Here is a 12,112-nt window from a genome sequence, read left to right on the forward strand (position 1 = left end):
ATACCTATCAGGACAGCAGAACATAGACATAACTTCTAAGTAAATATGCATATAATGATGGTACATCCTTAGTTTTTTCACAGTAGGCGTGTACAATTCACAGCGTTAGGAGATCAAATCACTGCTGTAGCATGTGGGTTGAGTAGGTCTGCTGCACACGTTACTGTCCTAACTCCAAGAATTAGGTCTTAAGCACTTCTCTTTGGCATTTAAACCACTTTTAAACTCTGGAACTGTGCTTTACATTATATGCTAGACATGAGGTGCATATCTAACGTTAATTTTTGTTTCATTTTGATAAATTAAAGTAAATTTTCTTTTTTTGCGGAACCGAAGATTGAACTCAGGCCCTCGCACTTGCCAGGGAGGCGCTTATTCCACTGAGCCATCTCCCTGGCCCCTAAAATTCAGTTTCTTAATGACACTGATTATACAGTAGTACCCTTTTTCCTGTGGTTTTATTTTCCATAGTTTTACTCATGGTCAACTATGGTCTGAAAATTCCAGAAGTAAATAATTCATAAATTTTATTTTTTAATAATTCATGAATTCTAAATTTTTTATTATTAGGGGTTGTAGCTGGGTGATGGAGCACATGCCCGGATGCTCAAGGCACAGCGCTTACGCCCCAGCACCACCCCAAAAATTTACTGTTAGTTATTATCTCTTACTGCCTAACTTATAAACTTGTATGTACCTGTAAGAAAAAACATTCTATGGTATCTTTGGTTTCAGGTATCCATTACAGATCTTGGAACATATGGCCTGCAGATAAGGCTTTTTTAGGCACTCAATCACATGACTGATTGCTACTGTACTATAGTGCAGCTATAACATTTTTATAGTCTGACTTTAAAAAAAAGTCTGGTTAGACAGAGGGAACACTTGGCTCCATATTCCTTGCTTTAACTTATGTTCTGAATACCAGGCCCTACTTGGGGTTTTATGAAGCCTAATTTTATCTTTCTGAGAAAAACTAAGACACATACTACTCATTCTCTCTTCTAATGCCAAAGATCCTTCTCAAAGGTACATTATAGGTATGGTAAGATAGGCTTATTCCTCATATGTTATGGAATTATTCCTTGGCATCCACAGACTAACCTCCTGAAATAGACTACACATACTTAGTAGCAGGAAGTCACTAGTGGAATCAGAATGGCTCTCCTAACCTTTTTTCTTCTAGCAGTCCACAGAGTACACATACTCTATTACTTGTTTCTGTGTACAGTTTTGCTCTTAGTCACCTGACTCTCCACGAATGACAGTGATGCGAGAAAACACAGTGTAGAAAACAGTTAAAAACAGGGTTTTGGCTCCATCCTACCCAAGTCTGCAGATAGGAGACTGGAACCCCTAGACAATGACTAGAAAAAGAAGAAGTTCTGTTGCACCACATGTTTTTCCTAGTTTAACCTATCTAAACCAGAAATCTTGAGCCAGATGGCAACTTCCACTTTCCTAGGAAAATACCTGGTCACTTTCCAGCATTCCCAAGAAATCTACCACAAATACATAGAACAGACTGAAAAACAACTATTTCCTGCTTATGACTGTGTGTAGATTTACCTACCTTTAGTAGGGACCTCCTCTTTCCTTGCTTTCCCCACTCCATTTCAAAATCTTCAAAGGCAGCACACTGAGCATAGCTTTTCAAGATCTCGCTTACCAGAGACCTTGACTTAGTCGTATTGATCTGCTCTGTCCCTGAAGCAGATCATGTGCCTTTGCGCATAACCCTTTGCTCGTATACAGAGAACATCTGTTGTTCTCGAACTCCATCGCTGTCCAGATAATCACATACTTCAAGCAACAGCTTAAACTCCACATTTCCAAATAAACTTATGTTTATTACCTTGCAAATGGTAAACAAGTGCTCTAATCACTACGCTACATCTCAGCCCCAATCTTACTTCTTTAGCTAGACTGTACAGAACCTAAGGCTTAGTCCTTTTTTTTTCTGTAGAGTCCTCAACACTGGTTGAAACCCCAAAGCAGCTAGTTCACTTAAACATCTTGTAAGTAGTACCTGCTGTGCATCAGGTGCTGGGAACATAAGAGTGACTTCAGGTGTCAGGGAGCTGAGTAATCGCCTCCACTTGGAGAGCACTGGGCCTGCTAGGCAAAGGCCTAAGTCACCAATCTCATCCCAAGTTTTCATGTGTGGAGGAAATAACTCCTCCCACAGCACCCCCTTCCCTAACTCCTACAGCTGAGCAGAGCGTGATTCCACTGCGGTACCTGTGCTAAGATCCTGTTCTCCATATCTCACCTGCTTGTCTTACTCACCTGCAGCCTTGTCCAGGACACAGTAGTCTGGGGAGTTATCAAAGTAGACAAGATCAGTACGGGTGGCACGACGATAGCCTTGGCGGGCTGCTGTGAAGTTGGCACCATCTTGGGTGGCTGTTACCTGCACAGCCCCATCATAGCGCCGCCGCAGGTAATCTCCTGTGCGGCGGAAGTCTGAAAGTGCACGCCAGCAGGTACGTAGAGTACAGGAGCCACTCACGCCGTGACACTTACACTCCAGCTTCAGAAATCGCCGTACAGCCTGAGGGAAGGAAGCGGCAGGTAAGGAACAGGCACTAGTCAGGGGACTTTCTAGTCATCCCAGGGGCTAAAAGCATAAGTGCTCTGAGATCTGCTGGCCATGGCCAGCTGGTTGAGCCCTTTGTGGGTCTGCCAGATCACACCTATTCTTCTTCATCAAGTAGAATTTGTCTTAGCCAGGTATGGTACCATATGCTTGCATTGCAGCACTCAGGAGACTGAGGCAGGAGCTATACAACAAAACCCTATCTCAGAAAACAACAGGGGCCGGGGAGATGGCTCAGTGGAATAAGCGCTTCCCTGGCAAGCTCAAGGGCCTGAGTTCAATCCCCGGTTCCACAAAAAAAAAAAAAAAAAAAAAAGGAATCTTGTTTTCTTTTTTTTTGGTGGAAGCCAGGAGTGAACTCAGGCCCTTGCACTTGCCAGGGAAGCGCTGATTCTACTGAGCTATCTCCCCGGCCTTCGAATCTTGTTTTCTAAGCTTGGCACATGCCTATAAATCTCAGCAGTTCTGGAGGTTGAGGCAGAATGATCACAAGTTCAAAGCCAGCCTGGTAAGTCAGTGAGACACAGTCTCAGAAGTGAGGGAGGGTTGGGTATACCTCACTGGTATAGCACTTGGCTACTATTGGTGAGGACCTGGGTTTAATCCTTGATATAGTGGGGGGGAGGGAGGGAGGGAGGGAGGGACAGACAGAGAGAGACAGAGACAGAGACAGAGACATGGGGAGGTGGAGTGAGTCCTGCTCTAAGAAATCCTGGGCCAACTAAGCTTTCCTTGTCATAACAGCCTGTTGGGATTGTAGACTCACAGAATTCTGCTTATGATTACAGTGTGCCTGACTCTTTTAGTTCTGTTTATGATTGCAATGTACTTGCATAGCCTTTAGAGTACAAAGTACCATGCATTTGGCTTTTGTAGTGTCATTTTCTAGCACAGTATATGGGAATATTCAAATACTAGGGTATAGATAGCTCTTCATCTTTAAAAAGTCACTTCTGCTTGGAGATATGTTCAGTAGATGAGCACTTGTCTAGTATGCATGAAGCCCTGTGTTTGAGCCTCAGAACCACAAGAAAGTTACTAGCTTTCTTTTTCTACTTCTTAGTACTCATGTCCCAGAAATGTTGGGCTTTTGTCCTTTTTATTTTATTTTTTTGCGGAACCGGGGATTGAACCCAGACCCTTGCGCTTGCCAGGGAAGCGCTTATTCCACTGAGCCATCTCCCTGGCCCGAATGTTGGGCTTTTGGAAGTGATCCAGAAGTCTTCAGTTCTTCTATCTTCACATTTAGTCTTTACTCACACAAGCTGTCACCCCCAGCACATATGAATATACTTACACAGACATGAGTACTGACCGTACGGCCACAGCGGTTGTTATGTAAGTTCATGAGGGCCCGGGCATCCTTAAGCCTCTTCTCCTTGGCATCCACAAAAGCCTTGGCAAAGCGGATACCATAGTGGATGTTGTCACTGCATCCACCCCAGTCAAAGTCCCCACGTTGGTCATGGTGTCGCCCACGAGTGTAGGGGTCACAGCTGCATACACTCAGTTCACCCTGACTGCAGGCACGAGTGATAGCGTGGACCACCCCTGCTGATGAAATGGCATATACAAATGCTGCCTCCCGGCTACCTAGAATGAGAAAGGTAGAGGGAAGATTCAGGAAAAAGCCCATATCTGTCTTCAACCCACTCAGCCTCAGAAACTTCACCATTCCCAGAGTCACCCCCTCCTACTCACCCTTCATCCAAAGGGCCCTTCCCTTCCAAGCATACACCCTAATGCAGTAGTGGTGAGCCAATGGCATGCCTGCCATAGCAGGCTGTCTGTATCACTTTGTCATCACTGCCCGGGAGCATGGGGCCCCTTCTGTCAGCCCTTAACTATTCTCGTCCACTTTTTTGCACATCTGACCTCTTGTGCGCTTCCAGTTTCCTTGGGTCATTCCATGGGAAAGGCTCAGGCTGAATCATCCTGTCCTACTCCATGCCCGCACTGGAGCAGCTAAGCCTGCATTTGTCCACACTCCAGACTTCTGAGGCCCATTCTGGTGGACAGTTTCCTACAGTGCAGATCCCAGCCCGAAGAGAGACAGGCTACCTTCCCCTTCTTACTTGCTTCCCTGACTTGGGGACTGATTGATCATCACCTTGAACCTGACACCTTCGGATTTCCATCTCATTCCCCTTCTCCCAGTTTACTGTCTAGCTCTGCTTAGCTTTTTTGCTGAACACGGGCCAAGCCATTGACTCTCCAAATATTTACATATCACCTTTCTGTTTATCTCTTGTTCCCATTACTGTAGTGTTGTGGTAGGGTGATGGAAATGATGATGTGCTAAGAATTAGAGAAGTGATTCCTAGTCCTCAGCTGTACAGCACATGGAAGCCCGTTTGTTACAGAATGGGAAAGGAGGAGGCTAAAGATGCTAGGGAATGCTTTACATTTGTCCCATCACCCCATGGCACTGGATTTAGAGGGACCCCCACCTACAAATCTGAGGTCCTGCGGGTCTGTTCTCAGCTTCATCATGTGCCACACCTACATTTATTTCCCTGATTATGAGGTTGAGACAAAGGATCATGCCTATCCTTCCCACCTCACACCCAAGGATAGAAAGGGAAAGAGCTGGAGAAGGATAGATGGAGCCCTACTTCTGAGCATAACACGGCCAAAGACAGTGTGGTCCCGGTCCAGCGTGGTGCAGTTCCAGCGGTGATGGCGGAACTGGTGCTGACACTCTCGGATCCATTCTCGAGCGCCTTCCCCCACTGAGCGCATGATATCTGGGTACCGCTGGCACAGCTGCCGCTGCCGGCTCACCAAACCAGGAATATTGTCACAGATCACTCGGGCCCCTAGTGCCCCGATGTACCTGCAAGGTGGAGATGATCCTGTCAGAGCTCTTCAGCTCCTTTTTCTGCACAAAGTCGGGGAAGCTGTTGGTATCTAGACCCTAGAGAGAGTTCTTCCCCTTCCACATTCCCTGCATCTGATCGGTAGAGCCATTCCCCACAAGCTCTGGAGAAATAGTTACACAGTGCAGAAAGAGTAATTGAGTGGTCTTCCAATATTACTAGTTCCTCAGCCAAAGGCCAAAGTGACACACACTCCCAAAGCACAGGCCAGACATGTGTCATATACACAGAAGCTGTGGGCATATCACACAAACCCATTGCCTGTTTATTTAAGAAACATTAAGATCCTCATGGAAAAATAAACTAACAAAACAAGGGTCTGAGCCAACACTCTTACAACACCCACATGTAAGAGCATGTCCTGAATGGCTGGTCGTAAAAGACATGATTTAGCAACAGGGAGCAGGAGACAGACAGGGGCTGCCAGGAAGGGGCAGAGTGGACATCTGTGAATATATTTATAACTCTAGTGAGACATATAGCTAAAAAATTTTTATTCCTAATCCCTATATAATTTTGAGGTCTGATGAGGCAGACCCCACCCCAGTTCTCCTCCCCATTCTCTTCCAGGTCCCAGAGCCTTTAGTAACTAATGAAGCTTTTAAAATCCATCCATCTGGGGCTGGGGAGATGGCTCAGTGGAATAAGTGCTTCCCTGGCAAGCACAAGGGCCTGAGTTCAATCCCCGGTTCCACCAAAGAAAAGAGAAAATCCATCCATCTAACCTGTAAGGCACAGTGGCCTGAATGGAACTACATGGGCAGAGGAATGTCTCCAGTGGGAAAGCAAAGGCCAAGATTAAGTACTATAGTCCCAGTCTGCCCAATATGAACAGTTACGAGAAGATTGAGGGATACGGGGCTATGAAAGCATAGGTGGGTTGTGAGAGTCATTCTTGGTTTCCTCAAAGCAGTATTTTCTCATCTTAGAAACACTCTTAGGGGGCTGGTGAGATGGCTCAGTGGTCTAAAGCACCTACTTAGAACAAGCTTTGCAAAGCACAGGGACCGCGGTTCAATCCCCAGCACCACATGCCAGCCAGCCCCGCCCCCTGGTGGGCTGAGCTGGCCACACACACACACACACACACACACACACACACAAATAAATAAATAAAATTTAAAAAAAAAGAAACACTATTAGGCCTAGATGCCCCACAAGCCTCAGAAAAGTGTTTTGGACAGAAATCAGGAGTGTATCACCCTTTCTTCCCCAGAGGCAACCAAAAGATATCAAGCCATTCACCTGCAGTCTCAACAGTACAGCTCTTTCTCCTTTCTAGCTCTCCAGCCCCTATATAATACCTTCCCTGGCATGCTGGGCATGAGTTATTTTCCTATCCAAAACATATCAAAAGGATGCCCCTCCCCTTTGTAAAACAGGTGGGGGCTGTGGAGCACAGTTGCTGCTACAGACAGAAAAGCTGTGGTCTGAACTATGAGTGAGCAAGTGGTTTGGGAACAGCCCCAAAATGGGCCTAGCAGTGGGTGAGGAGAAAGGAGGGGAGCCTGTGGGGGGAAGGGAAAAGCGAAACTGCCTGGGGCCTGAGTCCCCTCCCCCTGTGCATTCCCACAGCCAGCCCTCACCCACAGACTGGATCACCACTGGTGACACCAACTCAAACAAACACAAGGAGGGCCGATGCTTGCCTCTTCGGGAACTCGGCAGGGCTGATGGGCCCCATCTGTCCCGTGGGAGGGGTGCGAGGGCTGGCCTCCCTTAGAATCAGTGTCCCCGGCACTGTCCATCAGGGCAGCAGCTTCCAGGAACAAACAAAATAAACACCAAGGCTAAGCCAGGCCGGAAAGGGCTGCCTGACGCACAGTCAGGAGTTACACCCACTGCCGCGGTGCTTTGTTTGTAGAATCGAGACCATCGGAGTTGGACCTCATCCTCCACTTACCACTACTGTGCTTCTCCAGTTCAGCCCTGGGTACTGCTCTAGGCAGTGGGGCTTGGGAGGAGGGGGGCAGGACGGGAATGGCGACCAATAACCCAGCCCTCATGAGACAGTCTGGAATTGGGCAGGCCAAGCTGGCAAAAAGGCTTTCCTGTGGTCTGACTTAGATCCATTTTGCTGCAGCCCACATTGGTCCTTATTACATCCTCAATGAGCGTGGGAACATCTGTTCAGTATCTAAGATGGGAACATAATTAAGTTTTCCCACTACCATACTCCAGTAAGTAACTGCTTTAAGACTGCAGAACATAGAGCCTGCTGCTGTGTAGCAACTGGCTCCCTGTAGTCAGTGTGCAGGTTCCCGATAATGCTGAGCCTGAGCCTAAACCCATCTTCCTCTGTTTTCAACCTATGCTTGCAAAATGCCTACCAGTACCAAGCACTGAGCCCAGCCATCAGGGGCACAAAGATGTTTAAGGAATCCCCCAGCTCCTGGGCTGGAAGAGGATACCAGATGCCCAACTCTGTAGCTGCTTCCTTGCCGAAAGTTAGTCCTTCACTTCGTATTTCTAGCTTTGCACTAGAATGATCTCTTTTTATCTGCTTTTAAGAAATTAATATTTCTTTCTTTTCTTTTTTCTTCTTCGGAACCGGGCATTGAACTTATGCCCTTGCACTTGCCAGGCAAATGCTTATTCTAGTGAGCCATCTCCCCAGCTCCTTCATATTTCCTCCTCTGATAGTGACTCAGAGCCCCTTGCTACTGAAAGTATAGTCTGAAAGCAACAGTATCTGCCTCAGCTGGGAATTTGCTAAAATGCAGATCCCTAAGCCCCACACAGGCCACTGAGTCAGACTCTGGATTTCAACAAGATTCCAACCTGATTGGGATGCACTGTTCCATGAAAACAGGATTTTTTTTTTTTTTTCCTTACACTGGAGATTAGACCCAGGGCCTCCCCCATGCTGGACAAGTACTCTACCACTGCTAATACCACCCCCACTCCAGTCTTCTCTAACCTTTATTCTGAGACAGGATCTCACTAAATTGCCTTGAACTTCCAGTCCTCCTGCCTCTCTCTCAAGCAGCTAGGACTACAGGTATGTACCACTGCACTGGAAGACGACCAGGGATTTTTGTCTCTTGTTCTTGTCTTGGGTGGATGTGGTGTTGGGCTCAAACCTTGGGCCTCATACAAGCTAAGCAAACATTCTGCCACTAAGTTACATCCCAGCCCTTTGTTTCTTGTGTTGACTTAAATATACCCAATACTGAGAACTTACCTGACACACAGTGGGTGCTCAGTAACTATCTGTTGAATAAACACCTGACTGCACTGATTTAGATTTCCATCTCCCCTATCCAGCCATAAGCTTCATTTTAGTCATAGTTTTACTCCTTGTCAACACTGCCAGTCTGACTGTAGGTGCTTTGTGTTTGCATCCTTTTAGTAAGGCCAGCGAGCCTCTTTTGACCTCCCCTCCTTTTGTGTACATCTCCTAGTATACATGGCTCTGCCCATTACATACAGGGCTTTGAACATCAGCTTCCTGGAATTTGTCCTGTATCCCACAGCACTTGTATAGTACTTTACAATTCACAAAGCATTTTCTGCATAAAAATGGAGAGGGGAAATCTTCATTTTATAGATGAAGAAAATGAAAAATTCAAGAATACTGTGTGAGAATATCGCTCTCTCCGTCAGGCCTCATCAGAGGAGAACCAGGGGGAAAGAAGCCATCTCACTCCTAAGTCCAGGTTCGTTTTCCAAGGACAAAATTTGCACACACTGCTTTTGTAGGAGTAGTAGACAAAGTTGGCTCCAAAATTGGTATGAACTTTGGCAAGATTTTTACTGCTCCTTTCCTGTCTTCATTTGTGAAATAATTACACTAATAGTACCTATCTCTCTGGATTATATGGGGACTAAAGACAACAGTGCTCACAAGGTGCTTGGCACAGTACCTGGGGCTTAGTAAGGGCTCATTAAACGGCAGCTGTTTTTGGTAACAGTGGTACTCTGTTCTCCCCCTTGGTCAACCCATGAACACAAGCCTGTGCTTGCGACTCCCTATATCCAGCCCCCTGCAAAACACAGTAGGGGGGAGGGGGAGAGATGGCTCAGTAGAATAAGCAAGGGCCTGAGTTCAATCCCCGGTTCGAACACCCCCCCCCAAAAAAAAAAAAAAAAAACAGGGAAGCACATGACAGAATTCACTTAGTTCTTATTGTTTGTCACAGGACCTAAGAAGAAACTACCCATTTCCTCCTGTACATAAGAGCAGAGAGAGGAAGAAAGTGGCTGGACAGGACGAAAGATGTCTGGGCCACGAGGAAGGTCAGACTTAGCTGGGCAGTGATAGCCTCGCTACATAGAGGAGCACAGCCTCTGGCTGGAGTGTACAGAGTGTTGGTCTTGCTGGTTCTTGTAGGGGAATCAGCTGACCTGTCCTCAGAAGTCATCTTTCCACCATATCCTAGAGGTGGTAACCATGAAGGCAGGCATCTGGCCTTGCTGCCGTGAGGGGAGGAGCAAGGAGACTGAGCTAACCTCTCACCCACCCCTCATATTGACTACTTCACAGGAGCTAAGTTCCTCTGTGTCACCTGCCTCCTTTTAGAGCCTGTCCCTCTTAAGAATTTTTACATGGGTTTGAATCTGAACTGGATGGAGAGAAGGTAGTAGACAGAGAAAGGAAGAAAAGAGTAGTCAAGGGTTAAAATAAGGAATAGGAAGAACCCCATTTGGGTCTTTAGTTGTTGAAACTGTCAATCATAGTTTCTCATCTAAACAATTGGCCCCAAAGACTGCTTTCTATGTTGGTGAGTCAGTCAAGAGTCCCTACAAGCAAACTGCCATCAGGTCCACCAAGACACTGTCTTGCCCACAGCAACTCTGAAACTTTAAGTCCTACTGGGCCCTGAAAGTAAAGGTGGTTTTGATCTCACTATGAACATGGAAAGTACCCCTGCTGCGTCTCCGTTCTTCCCTTTCCCTTTCTAAAGGAATGTTTCAAGCCAGATGTAAGATATAGGCCAGCCTGCTCCCCCATCCAGAACCCCCCTTCATCTTCCCCAACACTGCAGAGATAAAAAAGATCCAAAAGAGATTTTTCTTCAACAGGAAAACGGGAGTGGGGGATGGGGATGGAGGGCCGCATCTTGAAATGATAGGAATCTGCAGTCCAAGCCGACTGGCCCCTCAGCCAGCTACCCCTCGTGCGTGCAGCCAGGATTCCAAGTCAAGAGGAGAAAAGCCACAGGGGGCAAGAGAAGTGACCACACTTTTCAGGGGTGGGGGTGCTGGCTGCAAGGGAGGAGAGCTAGCTTATGGAAAGGAGGGAGGCGCTGCATGGTAGAGAGGGGCGTAGCCCAGTGCAAGAGGGCAGTTTGAGATGTGTGAGGAAAGACGAGAAGACAGAATCTGTTCTCAGGCCCACTCTTCCTCTTTGCCCTGCCCCTCCCCCATGGGGGAGGACGGCTCAGCTCTTTTCCTGAGAAGAGGATGAGTACTGTCCAGGCTTGGGGAGCGCATGGGGGTGGGGGAGTCTGTGACTAACAGGCTAAGATAGCCTGTGGAGTTTTAATCCCTCTGGCCTCTCTGAAGCGCCTGGGGTGAGGCCGGACAGAGCTGAAGACGTAGTTGCTCAGTACTGGGGGACTCCAGGAGTCTGACCCCTAGAGGGGAGAGATGGGAGGAGGGTTATCTGGGGAAGAAAAACAGGAGGGCTTCCAAGTGACATCCTCAAAACTGAGGCTGAAGACAAATGCCGAGATTGTGCAAACGCAAATGTTGCTTTAATTTCGAGAATAATAGTTTTGGCCTGTTTTTCCCTTCTATTCGTCGCTCTGGGTGCCGCTGCTTGACCGAAGTCCCCTGGCGGGGGTGGGGGGGCTAGTAGACGTTCGTCTGTCCCCGCCAGCGCCCCCTCTCCGCCTTCCAAAGGGAGCCTTCCGGGACCGACAGCCCTGCAGAACTGCCGCCCCAGGCCAGCGAAGGGCGGCTGCTTCCATGAACCCACCCGAGAAAAACTAGCAGGGCAGCTTCTGCCCTAGGGTCCCTAACCTGAAGCACAGCGGAGCTGCACAACTGGGCCTCCTCGCCCCACGGTTCTCACCGGGCAGGTGAGACGCAGCTTCATACCCCCTGCCTCCTCACCAGTCCCTCAGCGACTTCAGCGACAGCCTTGCCGGATCCTCCCTGACCGTCCGAGCAGCGGCTCGGTGCCCAGCGCGGCCAGGGCCGGCAGCCGCACGCAGTGCCCCCCACGGGCGTCCCCACAGCCCCCTGGTCCTCTGAACCACACTCACCACCAGGACGTGTCCACGCGGGCCGGCAGAGGCAGCAGCAGCAGCAGCAGACAGGCGATACGCAGGCGGGCCGAAGCCGGGGAGACGTCGGGGGCCGCGGGGACGGGGGCGCGGGCGCGCCGAGGGGCGAGCTGCGCGGCGTGCTCAGCACCTCCCGGCCTCCGCATAGCTCCCCGGAGACGCTGCCGCGCAGCCCGGAGGGGCGTGAAGGGGCACCGTCTAGGGGTCCTCAGGCTGCTCCTACCTCAGCCCTTGGGACGGCCATGGGGTCCGCTGGTGGCCGGGGACAGGGTCACGTGCAGTCCAGGAGCCGGGCACAGGTTCCTGGAGAGGGCGCAGGGCGAAGCGTCCGGAGGGCGCCGACGGCGCGCCCCGCTGGGGGTCTGGGCCGCGCGGCCCCGGCACGCGGCGCGGTGTCAGGG

General features: G+C 49.0%; 1 protein-coding gene across 2 annotated transcripts in view; it reads right to left on the reverse strand.

Annotated features, from left to right (window-relative positions):
- Positions 1-12,112, reverse strand: part of Wnt2b (Wnt family member 2B) — a 17,884-nt gene extending 5,772 nt beyond the window's left edge. The window contains exons 1-4 of one of the 2 annotated variants that reach the window (XM_004641706.2): positions 11,691-12,112; positions 5,215-5,435; positions 3,915-4,192; positions 2,290-2,554 (exon numbers count right to left, since the gene is read on the reverse strand). In XM_004641706.2, the coding sequence (XP_004641763.1) occupies positions 2,290-2,554; positions 3,915-4,192; positions 5,215-5,435; positions 11,691-11,857 (931 nt within the window). In that variant the 5' untranslated portion in view covers positions 11,858-12,112. Of the gene's footprint in view, positions 1-2,289; positions 2,555-3,896; positions 4,193-5,214; positions 5,436-11,690 lie in introns of both variants that reach the window. The other variant, XM_023701771.1, reaches the window with a different exon arrangement.

This window comes from Octodon degus, unplaced genomic scaffold (genome assembly GCF_000260255.1).
Source record: "Octodon degus isolate 3935 unplaced genomic scaffold, OctDeg1.0 scaffold00140, whole genome shotgun sequence".
In the NCBI taxonomy this organism is placed as follows: domain Eukaryota; kingdom Metazoa; phylum Chordata; class Mammalia; order Rodentia; family Octodontidae; genus Octodon; species Octodon degus.